Genomic DNA, 22,935 nt, shown 5'->3' on the forward strand with positions numbered 1-22,935 from the left:
CTTTAAGTTTTTCCCGACTCAAGCATATAACATTCGAACGAAGAAAGGAGCGAATCAACCAAAACACCAGGTGAACACACATGTTCAATGACATGAAAAATGAATAAGTCCCACCATTAATGTTTAAAACTGTTTTCGCAAACACAACTTCAAATACAATGATATGAGTTTAATTAGTAAAGTTCTCGAAAGTTCTACCATTCTGAGACAAAGAGTAATAAAAAGAAAACTTGTAAAACCTGTTTTAAAGAATACCATGACTCAGAAGTTAAAACAAAAGTACTAAACGAACTTGGAGAAAAAGCTATCTGTTGTCTGTACGAGAATTTAAAATAATATCAGCGGACTGATAGAAAAAGCAACGGTTGAGAAAATCTTGGATTCTTTTTTTTTCTTCTGAGGAGATTTTGATAAAGTATTTTAAAGAGAGTTTTTGAAGATGTATTAAGAAAGAATTTTAAGAGACTTTGAGTAATTCTCTTTATGAGAGAATTCTATGAGAAAAGAATTTAAAGAGATTTTAATGAGGATTTTATGAGAAAAAAAGTTTTTAAGAGATTTAAAAAGAATTTCATGAGAAAAGAGTTTTAAGAGATTTAAAGAAGATTTTATGAGAAAAGAATTTTGAAGATTTAAAGAAAACTTTATGAGAAGGATTTAAGGAAACTTTAAAGAAAACCTTATGAAAAGAGATGTCTGATGCTTCCTACCGCGCACCTTATCATATCTGAATCGTTACACTTGCATCATATATATATATATATATATATATATATATATATATATATATATATATATATATATATATATATATATATATATATATATATATATATATATATATATATATATATATATATCACCTAAAGGGACAGAACATTAAGATATTAGTTTGTTATAAAATCCGCGCCCTCACAATATTACTACTAAATCGTACTGTTATTTTTTTTAAGCAAAATAAAGTTTATATTATAAAAAAACTATATGAGTGTTTTTTGTGTGTCAGTCATTACGATATATAAATTTAAAACCATTTCACAGAAAATGTAATTTGTATTTTTTAATGACCCGCATATAAGTCGACTTTTATGACCCGCAAGATATGATCGAATTTTAAAAATGGAATTAAGATTTAAGTCAATACTGGATTACCATATTAATTCGCAATATTTAGGATTTTGTAAACAGTTTCGCTTGCTAAAACATCCCCATTAAAGTATTGTTTATCTTGTTCTCTTGCGCGATTAAATCGTTGTTTATTTCAAGAAGTTTAATGAACGTTAAGTATCAATATTTGTTTTAAATTATTGTTTTAAGTTGAAAGTTGGAAGACTATATTTGATCTTTTGAATTTATGAATGATCCAATTTTAAGATTCCTACGATTTTCGAATATCGGCTTCAGTGATGTTAGTAATTTATATTTTCAATATCAAGTTGATAAAAATTCGTCAAAAAAAGAGTTGATACTCCTTTTGCATGCCTTGCACAGTGTTCATACATTTAACAGTGTGGATGAGAAATAGATGCGGTAAGGATCCATTAAAACTGCTTTTAATTTTTAGAACTAATTTTCTGTTTTTCTTTGTAATTTAATATATTAAACAATATTTTACTCAATGCTTTAACTGAAATGGTTTTATGAAAGATTAAATAAATAAAAAAGTAAAATTTTTATCATCTATAATAAAATAGATCTGGAATCCAGTTTAGAAAGAAAAAAAAAACAAAAACAAAAAAAAACACCTTGAATGGAGATCGTGATAAAATTACATTAGGCAACTTTGAAGAATTTCAAAACCGTCACTCTCGCAAAAAAAAAAAAAACAATCAATTTTTATCCTTCCCAAATCAAATCTACTCAAATTTTTTAAAATTATAAAAGCTAATAAAAACTGTTATAAAATTTTATGAACATACTCCCGTGTTATCTTTATATTGATCCAAGTGAGTATGCAGCATCAAAAAATGGAATATGTGAGATTTCTTCAAACAAGCCTTTTACATCTTCTGCAAGAAAGTACTTTCCGATTTCATTGAGGAGCTATCAAAACATTTCTCTCAAGAAAGTTTCACTAAATTGGCCAGGAAGATAGAATTTTGGCGTTCCTGGTTCAGATCTTTAAGTTGTTTAAGTCTTTTGAGTGGGTGAGCTGTAGTTCACTTGAAAATAGCTTCTGATACAGACACTTTTGAATCATTTAATTTCATTCAATTAAGCACAAGAAAGTCACTCTGTGGCACTGGAGCAGACATTTAAAGAAGATTAATTTTGGAACATTTGCCACCTCAAAATCACTTGGATTTAACTAAGAAAAAAAAAACAAAAAAACAAACTTGAACTCGATTGACAAGTTTTTCCGTAAAAATCTTATTTCTCTAAAAACTTCTCAAGGTATTGCAACCTCATAATTTTTTTCTTCCCAATATCAGGTTTAAAATAAACGAAAATCATAAACAAGGAAAGATTATTTTAAACAAAGCTTATATTGAATTAAAAGATGAATTAAGCTGTTCATTTGCCAAAATGATTCACTCTATAAAGAAGTGGAGGTATTTGATAAAATAATGTTCGACATATTTGAAAGTTCCTTTTAAAATATAAATTTATCTTTGTCATTTAGTGCTTAATACTTTAATTTACAAAAATCCAACGACGTTATTCAACAAGGCTTCTGCTATTAAAGTGGAATTGATTTGGTTTTTGAATAGATCAATTGCATTTACCTACCTTCTAAATTCCATTTACAGTTATGAGAAATGGGACGCTTTGTTTTTGCCCTGAATTCATATGAGAAGTATAAAATAAACTGCATAAGCTTACAATAAAGCTTCTAAACGTTATTACGAGGTATGTTTAACAATTACGGTTGTTTTGCTAAAAAATTTTCGCTCTTGAAAGATGGGTGGTGTTGTGCAAAACTAGACCACAAGCATTTTTTGCATTTCGTGAAAAAAGCGTTTGAAACTTTAAAATAATTAAGAGAATCTGACGATATTTGGGTGCAATCTTGAAAAAGTGTAAATCGTTTAAAAGATTATTTCATTTTTATTAAAAAGTATACGCAAAGATTTTTTGGTCTTAACTATCGTTTTGGTCTTAAATATCGTATGGTCAGGTGGTGTGAAATGAATCTGTAGTCTTTTAAATTTTTCAATTTTGCATACTCTTTTGACCTAGTAAGCACACTACGTTGAAAGAACGTTGATCAACGTCAATCAACGCTATTTCAACGTTTTTTCATCGTAGTGTGCTTACTGGGGATCTTTAGATTAGTCAATTAATTAGCTACCATCTGGCCTGTAAAATGTGGAACTCATGAAAAGCAATATGATGGTATTAACAACTCAAAAATGAAAAAAAATCATGTAGTGTAGTTGTGCATAGCACCGTCCCATTTATCATTCGCATCATTAAAAATAGTTGTGAATGGCGGTGTTTTTCTTTCTCTTTTCTTAAAATGTTATTTTACGAAGAAAAAAGCACAATGCATATTTTTTTGTCTTATTTACAAAAATATTTAGAAGTACCTTAATTATGTTTTTGTATTTTTTAAAGTAACCGTTCGGTTTATTCACATTTAGCTGTTTATCATTTTGCCTTTGCGTATTCGGCTTAAACAGAAGAATAAATTTAGCCTAATATGTTTACTTTGTTGGACTGTTTACATTTCTTCTTTAAAGAATAACAAAAGCATTGTTTAATGACAGTGTCATTAAATTTCCATAAGGATTATAAAAAGCATGTCTATTTTCTTTTTTCATGATAAGCATTTCGAGGGAGACTCGGCACGATGAAAATAGCAGCCATGAGTTATTCAAAAAATTGTAAACTCCTTTGTATACACTTCAATTCATTATGTGGATTGTTAGTTACATGTAAAAAGTTTATTTTATAATTTGTAAAATTTTACGGCAAAACGCGCAAAAGAAAAACGAGAAGCACAAACAAATATATTTTTAAACTGCAAAACAAGATTCTATTTCCCGAACTTTTTACATAACAAACTATTTTTAACAAGCCAATATGAACGACAAAAGTCATATAAAACTTCTAAAAACATATTTAATGAACGGTTAACCCTAATTAGGCCATAATTGGCCTGTAACTTAACGCTTTACAAAACAAATGAGGTTTTGCAAATATTTTTTACTAACCAATTTGATGTCCTATTAAAAACAATTTTTTAAATAACTCATGATGTCCAATTAAGGGCATCAAATTGGTTAGTAAAAGTATTTGCAAAACCTCATTTGTTTTGTAAAGCGTTAAATTACAGTCGCGTAAGGATGGTAACGGAGCTGGTTCATGGCGAGTCATGGATATCCGAAATCAACCACGTAAAATATATCGTTGAACTTCAAACCCACTCTTAATATTGCGGAGTTGCGGGCGGGTCAAAATTTAGACACCTTATACCATAATCCTCTTTTCCCCCCTCCCCCTGGGAGATTCAACACTAATAAAAAATATATATTGTATTTCTATATTGAAAATACTTAATTTCATAATGAGGTGCTCTAACCGTAAGTAAACTGAATCTTGGAAAAAGGTATTGGTGTAAAAGTTCTGCCGAGATTCGAAGAAGCTTGAATGCCAAATTTGAGTTCATTAGCCGTGATGGGAATGTCAAAAAAAAAAAGTAAAGATATTCTTTTAAACATCCAAATTCAGTGGGTAATTTTGTTAAAAAAACAAGTTATTCAAAAACCGGACACAAATCTTGTTCGGCATTATCTTTAAGGTGTACAAACTTTCACGAAGATAAACTTTTGCGAATCAATGAATCAATCAAATGAATCGAGAAGATAATATTAGCGAAAGTTTTTCTTTGCGAAATTTTTTAAAGAATCATTTGAGCCTTCTGAAAAATATTCAAGCGTCAAATCTTTATAATAATTCTCCTGAGTAATAAAGATTAACATCATTAAACGACAAAAAAATTTAATGTTACAAAAGAAATTATAAAAAAAAAATGTACATTATTTCATCGCATTTCTCAACTTCTTGTTTTATGGAATTAATCGATTTGTGCACTAAACGGCTCGTTTATTTGACCGCATATTGCAATTGTAAGTTCCACTCGGTAATAAATATTTGAATTATATCATTATTATTCAATGCACTACAGACTTGATAGATCATTTAATTCAGCAAATGCATCTCGGTAAATAAAAGGAGACATGACCATTTAAAAATTATGAAGATCGCACAGCAGCAATTTTTTTAAGAAGCAAACTATACATAATTTATCTCGCCTACTAAATCTTAATTGGCATTCTATCAAACTTTTATAAAGTAATCAAGAACGAATTCATTAAACTTTATAAAATTATTCAACAGTCGTAAATAAACTTTATGTATATTTATAAAATGATACTGGTCACAATAATAATAACTTTTTGAGGAAGAATTTTAGTTCTAATTTTTTTTTTTATAAAGACTTAGTTAATGTTTTTGAAGAAAAGTTGCTATGTAAGCTAATGCTGTTGCAATGGTATTTAATGTTTTTTCTTCGAATATATCGAATGGCTTTGAATTTCCTGTTAAACGCGTTTTTTAAAGAAGCGTGAACAAAAAACGCGTTTTTTGAACAAGCGCAAAAAAAAAAAAAAAAAAAAAAACGCGAGAGTTTTTAATACAAAACATTTTCCGTTATCTTTATAGACAAGCATGATAAATTGAACAAAAGTTTTGTTTGGTTTGGTTTTGGTTTGTGGCTTTTTTCAAAAATTATTTTATATCTAACTCTTTTGCAAGAAATTCTCTTGGAAACTAAACAAAAGTAGTACCATGCAGACCAATCTCGAAAGTGTGCTGCAGCCTTTAGAAGAAAGGAGTCCTGTGCACCAGAAAAAACAAGAGAGAGAGACTTGGGGAAACAAGGTTGAATTTATTTTGACATGCATTGGTTATTGCATTGGGTTGGGGAATGTTTGGAGGTAAAAATTCATAAACTAATTTAATTTAATTTTCCGTTATGTGACCTAACAGAGTCCTATGGTGTAAGAAAGTCCGAATGTTGCTAATAATAGATTTTGTATACCGTAAAATAAGTATTTTGGGGAAAAAATTGCATTATTTTAACTAGATTTTAACTTTAGTTAAAGTAATAAAATTATTTTCCCCCTATTATACATTATGGTATAATTAATATTATGATTATGTTATGTTTATAATTATTATGATAATATTATTGTGATTATCATATGATTAGTTCATTAAGGACATTTATTTCATAGTTTATACCAAATTTAAGGGATGAAAAAGAATAAACTTAAAAAATTTTTGAATTTTTTAGGTTTCCCTATCTTGTATTTAATAATGGGGGAGGAGCGTTTCTTATTCCGTATTTTATCATGCTACTAGTATGCGGTATGCCTTTGTTTTTGATGGAACTTGCTATGGGCCAATACTTTAATAATGGTCCAGTTAGTACTTGGAACACAATTTGTCCGATTGCCAAAGGTTAGTTAACTTAAACAATCACAATCTCTCATAAGATTTAGGAACCAACCTCGTTTTCAGCGCAGCTGAAAGAGAGGTTAAGCAACTTGCGAGTTTATCTTGTAAAGATATTAGTAACGAAGCGCTGGCATCAAGATTGAATTAAGGATGTAGATTAATTTATTTTTTTCAAAATTTTATTGCATAGGAGTTGGTTTTGCAATGATTGCAGTGGCTTTTCTTTGTACCGTTTACTACAATGTAGTGATAGCATGGGTGATATACTACATATATGCTTCGATGGCCAGTGTTGTTCCATGGAAATATTGCGGAAATAAATGGAACACGGAAAATTGTTACGACGGAAGAACAAAGAGTATAATTAAAGCTAATGTTATTATTGTTATTTTTGAATATTTTTCAGAAAAGAGAAATAAAAGTAAGGTTCACCCGCTACTTTTCGAAAAAAAAAAACGAAGTGGTTTTTCTAAAAGTTAAAAGTTCAAAGGAGAAGCATAAATGTTCTCTCTTGCTTTTTTATTTATTACTTCATAAAAAAAAATAAATTAGAAATAAATGTTTTGTTGAGTATTTGGTTTTTTTTTTAGAAGAGTGTTTAATTCTTGCGTCGAATTCATCAAATTCTTTGCTAAACGCATCATTTTCGCAAATGCCAATAATAGGGAGAAATATGTCAATAAACGAGACTAAAATAAATAATACCATTTGTAGAAATTTTCATTATTCATCACCAAGCCAAGAATATTGGGAAAGAAGAGTTCTAAACATCACTGATAATCTTGGAGATAGTGGATCTATACGTTATGAGCTGGTCGTATGCCTAATAATTGCTTGGGCTCTTGTTTTTTTCTGCCTTATCAAAGGAATTAAATCATCTGGAAAGGTACGTAAACTTAATTTAGCTTTAGTTTTTTTTTTTTTCGAAATTATTTATAAAAGTTATTTGGAAGGTGTTTCTGAAAAATACTGATCCGAAAGTGTTATGCAGAAAATGATTTCTTTCTAATATCTAAAAATTTCCCCACTATACCCTTTTCTTTGCCTTTAATGAATACAAAGCTGCACAAAGGTTATGAGGACGAGTTTTCAATTTAAAAATACAAAGCTGGGGACGAACTTTCTATTTAAAAAAAGTATTCATTAATCATTTATGCATGACCACACTTCTATGTTGATTTTTGTGTTCTTAATTTAACTATTGTTTTATGAAAAACTCATTTCTTATTGGTAAAAACGATTTGGTCTTGTATGAAATAAATTACTTTCTTTTGTAAAATGAGTTGTTCTTCAAATAAATATATATGAGAATGAGATCTACTTATAACATTTATATTTATATGAAAAAGCAAAAAGATTTATTTGAACAAATTTCTCCGAACTTAGTATTTCAAACAAAACATGTCAAAATGCTATAATCCAAATCCACGTCCAAAGAGTATCTTTTATCTGTACTCTTCTGGACCATTTATCAATCCTCAGTTTCAAAAAATGAATTTTATTTATAAGGTTATAGAAAAAAAGGTCATCTACATCTCTCACTACTAAAATGACCTTGCTCCACCACTTATTTGGCCCCAACCAGAACTAAATCCCATATACCCTAATTGATTATTTTTTTTACCTCTACAATTGTTTTAGGTTGTTTATTTCACGGCAACATTCCCATATTTGTTTCTTGCCGTTTTCATGGTCCGAGGAGTGCTTTTAGAAGGAGCTGGAACGGGTTTGGCGTATTATTTAAAACCAAACTTTTTGAAACTCGGGAAAATAAATGTTTGGGTTGAAGCAGCTACTCAAATATTTTATTCTCTTGGAATTGGTTTCGGTTCATTGATTGCTTTTGGAAGCTACAACAAGTTTAATAATAATGTAGTTAGGTAAACATTTTAAACTGTTATTTACAAATTAGGTAAATTAAATTTATTAATATGTATATATATATATATATATATATATATATATATATATATATATATATATATATATATATATATATATATATATATATATATATATATATATATATATATATATATATATATATATATATATATTAGAGACGCCATAATGCTTTGTCTTGTTGATTGCTTTACTTGCATATTTTCTGGTATGGTTGTTTTTGCTGTGCTTGGACATATGTCGTATAAATCGAAAATACCCATTTCTGAAGTAGCAACTTCAGGTAATTCCTAATTGATTTAATAAAATTAATAATAATGTTAATTAAAATAATATAATAAATAATATATAGCAATTATAATAATTAATAAAATTAATAAAAATTATTAGTAAATTAGTAAAATATAACAATTAATATTAATAATTAATTTATAAATAATATAATAATTAATATATGTAATAAATAATATATAATATAATATATTAATTAAATAATATAATAAAATTAACAAATAATTTAACAGGTTCCGCAATTAAAAAACTTGTTTCCTCTAAGTTTCTTTTCGATTTTCATTTTTGAGTTATGCTTTTTGTTTGTTTGAAACCTACATGGTAACCATGGTAATGTTTATTTAGGACCTGGTTTGGTTTTCGTTGTTTATCCGGAAGGGCTTTCGCAAATGCCGATTTCTCCGTTATGGGGAATATTGTTTTTCTTCATGATTCTTACTATTGGTATAGATACTCAGTTTGCCATGTTGGAAGCTGTTGTTTCAGGGTTGATTGATGAGTACAAGATATTAAAAAAAAGAAAAGTGTTATTTACGCTAATATTATGCGTTGCTGCTTGTCTTTTTGGTTTCTCAATGGTCATGCAGGTATTTTATGGTTCCAAATATGATTTAAGGCTTTTATTCAAAATATGCAAATAAAGATAGCTTTATTGAATGTCTGACAATTGTGATTTTATTGCAGAATGGAATGTACGTGTTCAACATATTCAACATACAATCTGGTGGCGTATCGCTTCTCTTTCTAGCGCTCGTTGAAGTACTAGCATTGGCATACGGTTACGGAGCAAAAAAATTTGAGAAAAATTTAGAGGAGATGTTAGGCTATAAACCGTGCCGATGGTGGAAATGGTGCTGGAAATATATTTCACCAACTGTTATATTTGCAATCTTGCTATCAAGCGTTTTGCAATGGGCTGGACTAAGTTATAACAATTACAAGTAAGTGAAGAATTTTCGGGTATTTAAGAGTTACAGTAATTACAAGTAAGTTTCAACAATAGAAATTAAAACATATATATAAAAAAATTTTAAGTAAAAATTGCAATATAAATAAAAATAATTATCCTGTTAGGTACCCATTCTATGGTGAAGTCATTGGCTGGTTATTAGCTTTCGCTAGCATGATCTGGATACCAATTGTAGCACTACTGAAGATATACAAGTGCGATGGAACTCTCCTGCAAAGATTTAAAAAACTTTGCCAACCCGAAAAAAATGAGAATCTTGATTTACGTTTAAAAATGCTCAACAAAAATAATAACTTTGATGCGTGAAATATGCGCGTGAAATATGCGCGTGAAATTTCTGTATGCGTGTTTTAATTCATTATTACCCAATATTATGCAATCACAGACATGTGTTTATGATAAGGCTTTAAATGTAAATACTATATTTAGATCGGGTACAATTTTTCCCTGTCTTTTTTAAATTATGTTTTCTTTAAAAAAAATTAGCTTCGCAATGGCATCATCGTAATCATCATTACCATCATCTAATGATCACCTAACGTTGATCATTAAGTGATGATAATGATGATGCCATTACAAAGCTGAGTTGTTTTTAAAAAAATGTAATGGACCAAAAGTAAAATTTAATGGAACGTCAGTTTAATTTACGTCAAAAAATAATTTTCTGTTAGATAAAAAAATTGGATCAAAATGTTTTATAATAGGATTAAGATTTTAACTTACAGTTTTCTACTGCAGTAAATAGTGATGCACTTATTTTAATTCTTAGCAAATCAATCAAAAAAGAAAAGTCCCCATTCTCTTCAATTGAAATAAGTTCCATTTTAAAACATAGGATTTCAATGATTTCTGAACTCTCTTTTCAGAAAAGATCAATTATTTTCCTATATGAAACTTTTATAAATAATTTCGAAAAAAAAAAAAAAACTAAAGCTATAATTCTAATAAAATCAATCTCTCTGTTTATAGATCTTCCAGTAGACAACGAAAGCATCTTACCTTGCCAGTGAACATAGTGTAGCTAAACAACTTTATTTACAATACCAGTCGCCAATTGAACATTTGTTAAAGGACCTTGAGCAAATATAAAGGCAATCTTTTAAGACACCACTTAACTTGCATTGGGAGCACGGGGAACGATACAATTAGATACAACAAAAAAAATTTGCGTTGTGTTTGACAGAATGATCACATTAAAAAGGTTTAGCTTTGATCGAAATCTACTATTTATAATTTTTACTTTATAAAGGATGACAAATACAATAAATCGTTTTATTTGCACATGTGTTTTAAAAAAAAAAAATGACGCCGGTAAATATATTTGAAACTGGGAATTTATGACCATCCCTTATCCCAAAAAGCGATGTATAAATATAAAAAAAAAGACATTTTAAGATGCCAGAGTACGTTAAACTATATACAACCTTTTCACTAACTCCTCAAGTTCTCCGGAACCACAAAAAATTTTCCCAAATAATAAAAACAAAAGCAATCAGTATACGTATATAGCTTGTCACTCACTTCTTTCGAAACTATAATTCTCTTTTCTTTAACTTTTTCCATTTTTTTCGAGCCCCCCCTCCTCCCTTTACTTCCGAGTTTTTAAGCTCAGACTGGAAACTTTGGCAAAAGCAGTTTTGAGAAATCTCAGAACTAGGTCCTTAATTGAATCACTTCAGTAACCAAAAATGTAAAAAATTTTTACCGGTTTTGTAAGCTAAATAGCAAGATAACGACTGCGCATTAATAGTTTTAAAAAAATGATCATGAAGAGCTTTTGAAAATATGAGCGCTAATCTTTGGTGCCCAAATCTGTACTTACAATTTTATATCAAATATTTTTTTTGAAGACAAAATTTATGATTAAAAGTAAAACAATCAAGGTGTTGTAAAGAAGCCTGAAAAAATAATTTCTTTGTGCCGAAAGAAAAATGCTCTGGAATTGAGCATAAGACTTGACACACTTGCTAACCAGTTTCCCCTGTGACGGAGAGTGCAACAACTGGCAGAAAATGTGATTTAAAAACAGGAGTTACTTCGAAACTTGAAATTAGACACCAGAGGTGTCCAACTTGACCAAAAACACTTTGTTGCGAATTAATAAGTTATAGATATATATAGTTATCTGATTGTTGGATTTTAATGAAGTTTCTTTCTATCATATTAAAGATTGAAGATAGAATACAGAGCTTAAAACTTGTAAGTTTTACTTTTTTGAATGTTTGCACAAATTTACAATGCGTGATGAGCTCGAAGGCGAAATAATGTTAATTTAGGTTAAATCATTGAAATAGTTTTACTTCATATATTATCATCTTACTACCTAATTTTCCATATAAAGAAGAATATTTTCTGATTGCAATCAATTTGTGTGTGTATATATATTACATACATACATACATACATACATACATACATACATACATACATACATACATACATACATACATACATACATACATACATACATACATACATACATACATACATACATACATATATACATACAGACAGACAGACAGACAGACAGACAGACAGACAGACAGAAAGACATACATACATATTCCTGTATTTAAATTTTTGTATGCATAGTGTGATAAATATACAATTTAATATTTATATGCAAGTATTATATTATAAAAAAAAGAGAGAGAATTTGAAAATATTGTAATGTTCTAACACTTGTATACTGCTGCTTGTTGCTCAGAGGAAATTGAAGTTGAATTTTATCTTTGTTTTTGCAGGCAGCATACAGTTCTTGCAGATAATGATTTCAATCCCTCATGCTTTTTTACCAATTGAGACAAATAGACATTCATTGCTTAGAGACATTGTGTTACAACCAAGTTCTTCTATCCCTAGATAAAGAATCCTGTCCCATATGTGATACTGACACTTATATATAGTGGTTTGTTAAAACCCTTCTTGAAGAATTTTTTTTGCAATTTGACAACAACTCCATTCTTTTTCCTAGTGTTAACATTAGTTGTAACAGCAATGATCATCTTTATTACATTCCATAAGTTGTATTCGTTAAGAACTTTGACAATTTCTGCACCAATAGTTTCAACCTTGACATCTTTCAAATGCAGTGCATCCAATTTTATATCAATTTTTTAAGTTTTATATTGATACTCATTTCTCTCAATATGCTTGCCATCAAAATGTTAGGACCGTTGTTCAAAGTGTAACTTTTCAATCATTTCTTACTTTAATTAAACAGCTTCTTTGAACATTTACCTATAAATTGCAGATGGACTTGGATTTGGGATGTCAATAGTATTATGTGACTATTGTTTGTATATTTTACAGCCTTATTGATATTGATTTTACAGCTTTATTTGTTGATACACTTGTGGATGTCACAAAGTGATATATATATATTTAAAAAAAAAATGATATCAACAAAACTGTTTTTACTCTTGTTGTACTTTCTTGCAGGTAGACAAGTACTCTCATCTAGATTGCTGTCTTCAGACTCAGTACCCCTAACACCAAGTGCAAGGTCTTAAGTGATTTTGATGCTGAAGCTGATTCAGTAAACAGTTTTGCCTTTTTGAAGGATGAATTGTTTTCTTATTTAGAACTTGACCTGTTGAGTACCCCACTTCTCGTTTACTTTCCACTTGTAGATATTCAAATTGTTTGTCTTCAGTAGATAACCTTAATATTTTCCTCTCCTGATACATTCATCATAAGTCATCAGCATCTTGTCAAGGTTTATTCGTGTTGCGTGATTCAACATATGTAGAAAATTTACTGTTCCATAACTTTTTTAGTTCCTTGGATATTTCTATTATTCTCAAGTTTCTTCCTTTGATTTTTGCTCTAAGAAACTATTTTTGTTGAATAATTTGCATGTGTAGTGGCATTATGCAATTTTCTTCTAGTTATATTCTTCTGGAATCAATTCTATGTGAGTCTGATATCAGGTTATTGGTCCAGATATCTTTGTTTTTCTGTTTCTTGTGTGACATGTATTTTTACTGAAAAAATATATACAGTTATAAACATATAAAGAAGTATGAAGTTGATTTCCTTTCTCACAAGTCTTTTACATACATTTTAAAAAGTTCCAGAAAGCTCCACAAACTTTTAAAACCTGAGATAAATTCAAAATTTTTTTTTCTGGATCACATGCATTCTGGGTAAAATTTTAGAGCAATATAGGTCTTTTTCAATGTTTTATATAAAATTTCATCCATTTATGATGAAGAAAATTATTTATTTAAAAATAAGTATAAAAAAAGTTATGTATGTATGTATGTATTATATACATATACATATACATATACATATACATATACATATACATATACATATACATATACATATACATATACATATACATATACATATACATATACATATACATATACATATACATATACATATACATATATATATATATATATATATATATATATATATATATATATATATATATATATATATATATATAGTCAGCATAATGTCTTGTTTCTCATACCTAAACACTAAACAACCTACTGTAGGGAATTTATTTATTTATTGTACATATTGAAATTTCTTATTAAAATCCTTTAGACACTAGTGATGTTCAACTCAATTTTTATCAAAACTTTGCTGAGTGGTTTTTCCCTCTATATTTATAATGTAAATTAAAAGTTTGTATCATTTATTTTCCTTTTTATTATTGCAGGCATAAAATTTTTTTGTAAGAAATATCATAAGGATTAAAGAAAGAAAGAAAGAAAAAAAACATTGCTTAACTTGTAACTTATGTTGCACAACTCTTAATAAGATGATGACATGATAAAAGAAGAATCTTTCCTTCATTGGAATGATGAAATACTTTCCATCTGCTGCATATAATATTGTTGTATTCATTAGTTAAAATATATTTAAGAGTTTTGCCACTGCAATAATATTAGTTTCTCATTTACAAAAGATACTTTTGTAAAAATAAAACAAGCTAATGAAATAAAAGGATCCCTCACCCTATAAATAGACTTCCTATTTTAAAATAGGTGTAACAGTGTGACATCTTTTGTATTTTTTTATAATAATTTTTTTTCTATCTGTCATTTTAATTTATCTTATGATTATTTGTAACAGTTTTGAATATTTGTTTTTTAATATATATAAGAAATAAATTATGTAAAATATATTTGTATGTAAAAGTATTATATATAGGAAGCAGAGATAAGTATAAAAAATATATCTATTTACCATGTTTTGTATATTTATGTGAGCTAGGGATGTAGGTATCAGTAATGTACCAGAGATGGTATTTTAATATCCATACACACATGGTTAGGATTAACTTTTGTTTTATTGAAAGTTGGTATGTAAAAAGTTAAAATGGAATTAGAGAAGTTGTTTTTTTTTCAGTCTTTACTTTTAAAACTTAGAGTATCCTTGGAATTTAGAATATGTTTTCATTTTCATTCTGATACCCTGGAAACAAAGACCATAAGTTGCAATCAATAAAAGAGCGCCATTTCTTTTAGTTTAGAATGATTTCATTTTATAACAAATGTTGTTACAGTCAAAAAGATTAAAACAACAGGTTATAAACCAAATGTATAAATATAAAATGGCTGGTGTGTTCGTTTCAGACTTGCAACAAATATAAATTATTAAAAAGAGCTTTAATCTATTGGTATTGCGTTGGTATTGCGTATGCGTCTATGCAGCCACATTAGTTTAAGAAGATAACCTAAATTTAGCCATGTAATACGTTATTGCTTTTTAATATTAACCTGTTTCTTAATTGCTCCTCTAAGATGCATGGATTAATAATCACTTTGAGCTGCTATGATTTGTGGAGCTTTATTTTAGCATGATACACGGCAACAAGATAATTGATGATTAAATGCCATTTTGATTGCTTTTTTTTTTTCTCATGAGATTAGTTAGTAAAAAGTAATTATCTGGAGAAATTTTTTTTTAGTTGCTCAGATGCTGCCAAATAAGGCTCTCTGTGATTTACAGAGAGCTTTATTTAAAGACAAGTCTTTTTAAAATGTTATTTATTGCAATGTAACAGTTTTAAAAATGGTTTAAAAAAGTAAACCAATATTTTATAATAAAAGACAAAAATACTTAAACATGCCTAGGGCTCTCTAGAACAGATAAGTTGAATTCTTTTAACAATTTTCAGTAAAATTGCTTCCAATCATTGCTTTAAGAGTAAATCACAAGTATCACCACTCCATCGAAATTTTGTAAATGAGCATATTTAGCAATTGAATTCATTTTTCCATTTAGATCTGTACTGTTATTAACGGGATCAAACATGTAAAAAGTATCCATATTAAACACTCCAATGTTATTTAAAAGTTACAGCTGTTCTGGATATAAGTAGTTACAGCTGTTCTGGATATAAGTAGTTTAACTTCTTATACTTACAACAGTTGTAACTTTGGTGTCCTTAATATTCAAAAAATTCAAAGTTTAGACACATGATTAAAGAATATTCTATTTTTATACTTCAATCAACAAAAGGAGCTCAAAGTAATTTTATCATAATAATTCAATAGAAAAATGTTCTACTTTTCATATGATTAACATGAAAGAAGGTTTGACATATTTTAGAGGAATCTCTATACAAAATAATGAATTTTATCCAAGTGAGGCTATGAACATTTGGAAAATTATATAATAGCATAGTTGTTGTAATATTTGTGTTATTTGCTCATTTATGCATGAAAGCAAGTTCATTTATAGCTATTCTAGAAGAGTACCTTTAACTTACATAAACTGACTGTGAGCATTGACTTTATTTACTCTTCATATATCTGTTAAAAATTGATGCTAGGATATATACATTCATGGTTATATATGTATATATAAAGCAAGCTTAGTGCAATTTCATGTACAATTAACTATATCAAAAGATATCCTTTCTTATAATTTTTTTACTTCATCTGCAACTGGCACAAAACTAAGGATTTCTTGAAAAAAATGATAGTAGGTAAGTAACCTTTTTACTTCTCCTAAAAGAGAAATTAGAAATTTAATTTTCATGTTAATCAGCCTTAAGCAAAAGTCATCTAAAAAGAATCATACTGTTCTTGAAAAATTTTTCTTGTAGGTGTTAGGAAGAAGAAAAAGAAAAAGAAAGTTTTTAGTTTTTATATTTTAAAGACAGGTATGTTGTCTTACAAAAAGTTCCTATTTTTATAAATTTTCTGCTTTTAACAACTTTTATAACTTTGAAAGCATACTCGACAGTGAAGAGCTTCATCCAATGCTAGTTTTAGTAAACGTTAGATTTTTCTGCTTTTAACTAATAGTAATGAATAATGTAAAAACTTCTATATCAGTCGTCTGAAATGAATCGAATTTAAAATAATTCATATATTTAAACATAGAGCTATAAGATTCAAGTCAAAAGAAAAACGACACCTCACTTAATATTATCTTATTTCGAGCCTTTGAGACATTGCTATGAATTGCTATTCAATTTAAACCGATTTAAACTTATTTTTGTAACAAATTTTAAATGACAAATTTATATACGAACATAAACTTGTCTTATCTGTCTTAAACACACATAAAGAGTTCTATTTTAATAAACTTCAGAAAATTCGATTTGTCTCAAAAGACTTATTTAAAAGTTGAATATTATTTGTTATTATTCGTTAAAAACCGAAAGACCAAAACGCCAATGATTAAAATTTAGTGCATATTTTTTTAATGCTTTAAACTTTGTAATTGGGTATCTTTTTTTTTTGGAATGATTTCATTAAAAAAACTTTATAATTGGGCATCATTTTGGAATAATCTACTCTAAATCGTGATCTATAATGAAGCTTTTACAAAATATTGTAGCTACGCAATTTATCCAAAAACAAACATTAAATGCTGCTGCGACAATAAATAGCGGCTTAAAAATTTTGTTTGTTTTAATATTTGCCTTTGATATGTTTAAAACTCAATTTGCTGTTATTTTAGGAATTATATTTTTTAATTGATTATAATTCTCTAGCTTCTTATTTTACATTATTTTATATTTCAGGTATGCATCGCAGTCGAGGTTCAAATAAAAAGACTGGTGTCGAGAGAAGTCCGCCACGTCGTCGAAGAAGTCCTGATAACCGCGAAAGTTTTTATTGTTCGTACTGTAAATGCCAGCTTTTGACTAAACAGCTGTATGATGAGCACAATCGTTCCCCGGTTCACAAACAGAAAAGGATTCTTATTGAGAAAGCCATCAATGACGGTCTTCAGTTTTGTTACACCTGCGAGAAAATATTTCCAAATAAAATTGAGTTGGATGCTCATTGTTTGATGTCAAGGCATCAGCCTTTATATAGAGTGGAGGAAATGCACGAGTTTCGTAAGCGAAAGGAAGAAAGCAATACTCCAACAATGTTACCTTCATCGTCAAACGAAGCAGATCAACGACGCTTGAAAGACAGCAAAGAAAGAAAAGATATTGTTTTAAAGCTTAACAAAATGAAAGAGAGCGATCCAGAGCAAAATGATATGGATCTGAACTTAGAAGCTCGAAATGCAGCTTACTGTAAAGTTTGCAATGTAGATTGCATGAATGCTTCAAATTTCAAAATTCACAATGACAGTTGGCGACACCGCGCTGAAATGGATAAAAAGGCGGAATCAATGGAAAAAAAGATGAAAGAAACTGTTAAAGCAAAAGAAATTGAGGCAAAGCAGCAAAAGACTAATGTTCCCACAAACCTAATCAGTGTCTTGCAATACTTCTGTGAAGTTTGCAGCGCACCTTGTACAAGCGAAGAGAACTATTTAATGCATTGCAGAGGAAAAAAGCATTTAAGAAGAATCTCGACCATGCAAAGGCCTTACAAATGTTATACGTGCCATGAAGATTTCAATGCTGAGAAGCCATACAGTATACATTTGGAAAGTCGTGCGCATATAGAAAAAGCTTTTAAAAGTCGCAACAAAGAGGCATTGAAAAGCAGTGTTAGCAATGAAGAATGGATTGAAAAAAGAGATAGGAACATAGAAGGCGAACCAAAGAAAGAACACGAAAGGCGCTCCCATAAAGATGATAGAAGAAAATCGGTTGAAAGGTACGCAGATGAAAGACGTGAAAGAGTTGAAAAATCTATTTATAGCAGTTCAAGAAAAGTTGAAATAATTCCCAGTGGTCCAGAAGACAGTGTTGCTGATCTAAGGGAAAAGTTAAAAGGGAAAAATGTTCTTGTAACTCAATCTGCAAAAAATGAGTTCCCTGATAAATCTGCCATCAACAATCAATCTGCCATCATTGCTGAACGCAATGACATGGACAAGCGTGCCAAAGAAAGGGAGTTCGAAGCTAAATTTAAAAAGGTTTCTCAGGAGTATGGAAACAACCTGGATGCGTTAAAACAAAGATTAACGATGGAGCGCGAGCAAGATATTGCTGCATACCAACGTTACGAAAATACTTACAAGCGTTTATGCGAAGAGGAAGATTTAATACGAGAAGATCTGCGAGTGTTGCAAGAAGGTGATCCTAGGAAGGAAGAATACATACGCGATATGATACGAATACAAAGCGACATGCGTGAAGTAAGGCAAGAGCTAGAGTTTCGCGAAATGATGATTATCAAGCGAGAAACTTTATTTCGATCAAAGTTTCCTAATGCTGACAATAAAGTTATATTGAACAAAAGCGATAATAGTGGAGCAATTATTGATTACCAGCATGGTAATAATTTTACTGGCCCAGCACTGCCTTCAATGGGTGCGAACCAGCTCTTATCCGGATTATCAAAGGAAGGTGACGACCTTCGTTTGGAGCTTGAACGAGAAAGGTTACTTAAACGCTTAGGCCCAGAGTTGGAAGCAATTGATCCGGTAATTCGCGAAAAGTTGCTTTCTGTGATATTAAACAAAGACATATCACAAATTGAAAAGACTTCAAACGTACAAAGCACTATGAAAAACTTGCCCTCGTTGAAAGGCGACAAAGTATCTTTAACCGATAAAGAAAAGCAGTTGGAAAAGGAACTTGAACAGCTTCGAACAAAGGCTACGCCAATTACAACTGAGAGAAAAAGAATAACGAAAAGCCTCGTGCCGCAGTATGATGACGACGATGAAAAAACTGTGAAGAAATCTCGTAGATCTGAAAGTTCAATTTCGCAAAATACTAGTGACAGCGAAGATTCCAAACAAGCAAAGAAGCGTCATAGGAAAAGATCTCCTATATCAAGATCTCGTGGAAGATCAAAGCGAAGTCGAAGCACTGATTCTGATGAAGTGAGAAAGAAACGAAAACGGAGCAGAAGCCGAGATCGCAAAAGAAAACCTTCTGGTAAAAAAAACGACGATCGTAAAAGAAAGTCGGACCAAAAGAAAATAGAGACAAAGCCAATCAAAATGAAACTTCAAGCCCGCCAAACTCAAAACATGATTAAATCAGTAAATCCTCTACCTGATGACAGTAATAGTGAAGACGAAAAGTTAAATAAAGTCCAGTTACAGTCAACGTCTATGATCCCTGTTATTGGTTCAAATCCTATGGCTTTGCAGCAACAGCTACAGCCAATATTTGGAGGTAGTGAGCCTATTATACATAATTCAGCTAAGCAAGTTATTACACAGCAACGATTAAATATTAATCAAATACCCCCTCAACCACGAAGAGAGCAATTCTCATTGTGGAATCGTGCTGCGGCGTCATCAAAACCATCTGATTCTCCAAAAGAAGATGTTTGGGATGTAGCATTTTCCGGTGGAAAAGTGAAAGAAAACGACATGAACGAAATCAGCAATATTTTCAGTACTAACACAGAAATACCCAGACAACTGCCTACAGAGATTTTGGATATTCTACGTAATGTTGCTCCAATGTTGCATAACATATCTTCACCTGGTATTCAACCGGAGCAAGCATCACATCCTTTAAAACAAATGCCAGAGCAACGCGTATCTCAAAAACCTACTCAAGATCAAGCAGAGCCTTATCCAGCCAAGAAGTTGTCGACTAATGTCTCTCAAGAATCAGCAATAAATGCTGGAGGAAAAGTACGCAGTATCTTGAAGAAGATTAAAGATCCAGTTCCTGTTATGTTAGAGGAAAACCATCATGGTGAAGAAACTAAAGCCAAAGCAGCTCCTACACACATACCAGGATTAGATTTACCTGAGGCTAATATTAATCGTGACCTTTCAAAAGTGGAATTACAGGCAAGAAACTATTCAAATGAAATGGACCCTCAAGTAGGTAATGAAGAATCAGTTTTCTCACATGAAAACTATTCAAATGTTATACGAGGGCAGCAAGATCGTGGACCTCGTACTGATCAAAGAGACGATAATAAATACCGTTCGCTTGCATTCTCTTCCGGTTTGAACGTAAATGATAATGTAGAAATGGAAAGATATAATCCTAGTCCAAACCTTAGGAAAAAGGGGATTGACATAATTACTTCAGGGAGTTCACATAGATCCGCTGGCCGACAGGTGGACCCTTATCCATTACAGGAAGATACAAAGCGTAGTACTAATGATTACCAACTTCATGATGATAATAGAGATCCATACCATGATTCTCATTTATTTAAAGAAGGTGTAAGACGAATTCCGCACTCTGAAAATATTTCCGAAGATAAAAGGTCGGAAAATTTTCAAAGGGATGGTTATTCAAGATATTCAGATAGTTTTACACCGCCCTACCAAGATCGATGGATTCCTTCCAGAGAAGTTTCTTGGATAAGAGACAACATGAGGCAAATTCCTGTTGATAATTTTCCAATACCTGGAAGAGATGATCCTAGAATTCTAGCACCTAGACTGGAACCTAAATGGACAATTAGAGATGATCAAAGACTACTTCCTCCAATAGATGACAGTAGAAATTTTCCTCGTGGTTATGAAGAACCACCAAAAGATTACCATCCTAGAGAGCGACTGCCGCCTTATATAGATGATAGATTACCAATTCGTCGTGATGGTGAAAGCGAAGATCAGTTCTATGAGCGTTTCGAACGTTTTTACGCACTGAAGAGGGAAAGTGAACGCGATGGAATAAATTATCCCCCACCTCCAGTTGGGTAAGTATTTTCTACATTAATTTGTAATTGCTGCTTTTGTTTACAAGTATTAAATAATGCTATCTTTGTTTATATTTTTTCTCAAGCGATCCAAGGAATCTTCCAGATCCACGTGCAATGGCTCGTGATGACTTTTACAGGCGAAGAGAACAAGTAAATCACCCTGACGACAGGTAACAAATTCTACTTGGTTTTAGGACTCTTAACATGATCACCGTTGTTAATCGTTCTTAACATGTTTTAAATTGCAAATAAAATTGATTTGTTGACAAATTAGCTTATGTTATTTCGTTTAAATTATTTTTATTTCAGATACCTTCGCCCTATACCTCCTTTTGGAGAAAGAGTTGATGATACAAGAAGGGGTAGAGCTTTTGTAGGTAATACTCAATTAAGGTATTGAAAAGTGGTTTGATACGATCTCTTTAGAGTACATTAATAGTAAGCAGCTTACATATTTCTGTTTCATTTGTTTTAAGATTTTGAGGAAGTCAACGCTCCACTAAGAGATGAGCGACAGCCTAACGAAGGTGACCGAAAATTTCCTCCCAAAGAATTCAACCAATACGATGACAGACGACGTCTTAACAAAGAAATGAATTCGTTTCCAGTTCATCAACGCTTAATGGAAGATCTAAGGCCAACAGAAGTACTCCCAGTAAAATTACCTCATGATGTTAGGAATGGCAGCGAAAGAAGAACTGCTGAAGATAGACCTACATCTGGTCGTATTGCTCCAAATAATCAAAGGGGCCAACCTAACGACCCTTATGCACCAAAGCAAGTACCTCCACCAAGACGACCTCATTTTAACAAACCGAATTACTAAAGAATGCAACTTGCTAAGTTAGTCCTTCGTATTCAAGCTAAGGTTTTAGTTGTTATCAGGAAATTCGGATTTAAGAATCCAGCTGTTGATCTTGAGCTTTGTCTTATTTAACGGTCTCCGAGCCATTAAATAAAATTTAGTTCGAACTTGTGGAGTATTATAGTTGATAACTCTGTACAGATGCATTGAGAGATATAAATAAAACTAACACTTAACAAATAATTTCATATCGTTAATAAAACTGTTTTTCGCTCTGATTTTTCTTAGGTTTCTAAATGTTATGCGCATATTGTTATATTAGCATAGTTTACCCTCATATTACAAATATTAAGCGTTGTTTCTAATCGGCAATCCTAAGTTTTAAAGCATGCTGCACTTTAATTGCTATTTTGTCTTTATTCAAGGTTATAATGTATACACCTGACCTTATCCTTGTACTGGCTTTTAGATACTTAAAAGTA

At 30.3% G+C, this 22,935-nt stretch overlaps 2 protein-coding genes and 1 long non-coding RNA gene across 12 annotated transcripts; 2 read left to right on the plus strand and 1 right to left on the minus strand.

Annotated features, from left to right (window-relative positions):
- Window positions 1-1,275: 1,275 nt before the first annotated feature.
- LOC145194068 (sodium- and chloride-dependent GABA transporter 1-like) lies at window positions 1,276-10,089 on the plus strand. 6 transcript variants are annotated; one of them, XM_090068782.1, is made up of 11 exons: window positions 1,315-1,530; window positions 2,624-2,850; window positions 5,668-5,942; window positions 6,302-6,468; window positions 6,656-6,823; window positions 7,056-7,351; window positions 8,107-8,345; window positions 8,526-8,650; window positions 9,004-9,245; window positions 9,343-9,599; window positions 9,733-10,089. In XM_090068782.1, exons 3-11 carry the CDS (start codon window positions 5,794-5,796, stop codon window positions 9,932-9,934), a joined length of 1,845 nt encoding a protein of 614 aa, XP_089924908.1. In that variant the 5' UTR covers window positions 1,315-1,530; window positions 2,624-2,850; window positions 5,668-5,793; the 3' UTR covers window positions 9,935-10,089. The 6 variants fall into 6 exon arrangements, with proteins under 6 accessions (XP_089924907.1, XP_089924908.1, XP_089924910.1 ...); XM_090068784.1 differs by having other exon boundaries at window positions 5,761-5,942; XM_090068781.1 differs by lacking the exon at window positions 2,624-2,850 and having other exon boundaries at window positions 1,276-1,530.
- Window positions 8,176-11,260, minus strand: LOC149880974 (uncharacterized). Of its 4 annotated transcripts, none has more exons than XR_016445640.1 (4): window positions 11,150-11,260; window positions 10,628-10,702; window positions 9,737-9,838; window positions 8,183-8,315 (listed from the first exon to the last, which is right to left on the minus strand). It is a non-coding gene; the product is annotated as an uncharacterized LOC149880974 (long non-coding RNA). The 4 variants fall into 4 exon arrangements; XR_016445639.1 differs by lacking the exon at window positions 8,183-8,315 and adding an exon at window positions 8,527-8,657; XR_016445642.1 differs by lacking the exon at window positions 9,737-9,838 and having other exon boundaries at window positions 8,176-8,315.
- A 224-nt stretch (window positions 11,261-11,484) lies between these two features.
- LOC145194060 (uncharacterized) lies at window positions 11,485-22,693 on the plus strand. 2 transcript variants are annotated; one of them, XM_090068405.1, is made up of 6 exons: window positions 11,485-11,827; window positions 16,707-16,763; window positions 17,634-21,645; window positions 21,732-21,818; window positions 21,958-22,025; window positions 22,125-22,693. In XM_090068405.1, the coding sequence occupies exons 3-6, from the start codon at window positions 17,636-17,638 to the stop codon at window positions 22,472-22,474; spliced, it is 4,515 nt and encodes a 1,504-aa protein (XP_089924531.1). In that variant the 5' UTR covers window positions 11,485-11,827; window positions 16,707-16,763; window positions 17,634-17,635; the 3' UTR covers window positions 22,475-22,693. The 2 variants fall into 2 exon arrangements, with proteins under 2 accessions (XP_089924531.1, XP_089924532.1); XM_090068406.1 differs by lacking the exon at window positions 16,707-16,763 and having other exon boundaries at window positions 11,589-11,827.
- The last annotated feature ends 242 nt before the right edge of the window (window positions 22,694-22,935 follow it).

The sequence above is a fragment of the Hydra viridissima genome, unplaced genomic scaffold, assembly GCF_058129835.1.
Source record: "Hydra viridissima isolate aposymbiotic clone 2 unplaced genomic scaffold, HvirCarnegie_v1 scaffold_12, whole genome shotgun sequence".
Taxonomy (NCBI): Eukaryota; Metazoa; Cnidaria; class Hydrozoa; order Anthoathecata; family Hydridae; genus Hydra; species Hydra viridissima.

Bases quoted from the DNA above. Each gene is read 5' to 3' on its own strand.
- LOC145194068 (XM_090068780.1), top strand. The intron at 6,469-6,655 runs GTTAGTTAACTT...TTTATTGCATAG, and splicing joins AATTTGTCCGATTGCCAAAG to GAGTTGGTTTTGCAATGATT. The intron at 9,600-9,732 runs GTAAGTGAAGAA...TTATCCTGTTAG, and splicing joins CTAAGTTATAACAATTACAA to GTACCCATTCTATGGTGAAG.
- LOC145194060 (XM_090068405.1), top strand. From the start codon at position 17,636: ATGCATCGCAGTCGAGGTTCAAATAAAAAGACTGGTGTCGAGAGAAGT. The intron at 21,646-21,731 runs GTAAGTATTTTC...TTTTTTCTCAAG, and splicing joins TATCCCCCACCTCCAGTTGG to CGATCCAAGGAATCTTCCAG. The intron at 21,819-21,957 runs GTAACAAATTCT...TTTTTATTTCAG, and splicing joins GTAAATCACCCTGACGACAG to ATACCTTCGCCCTATACCTC.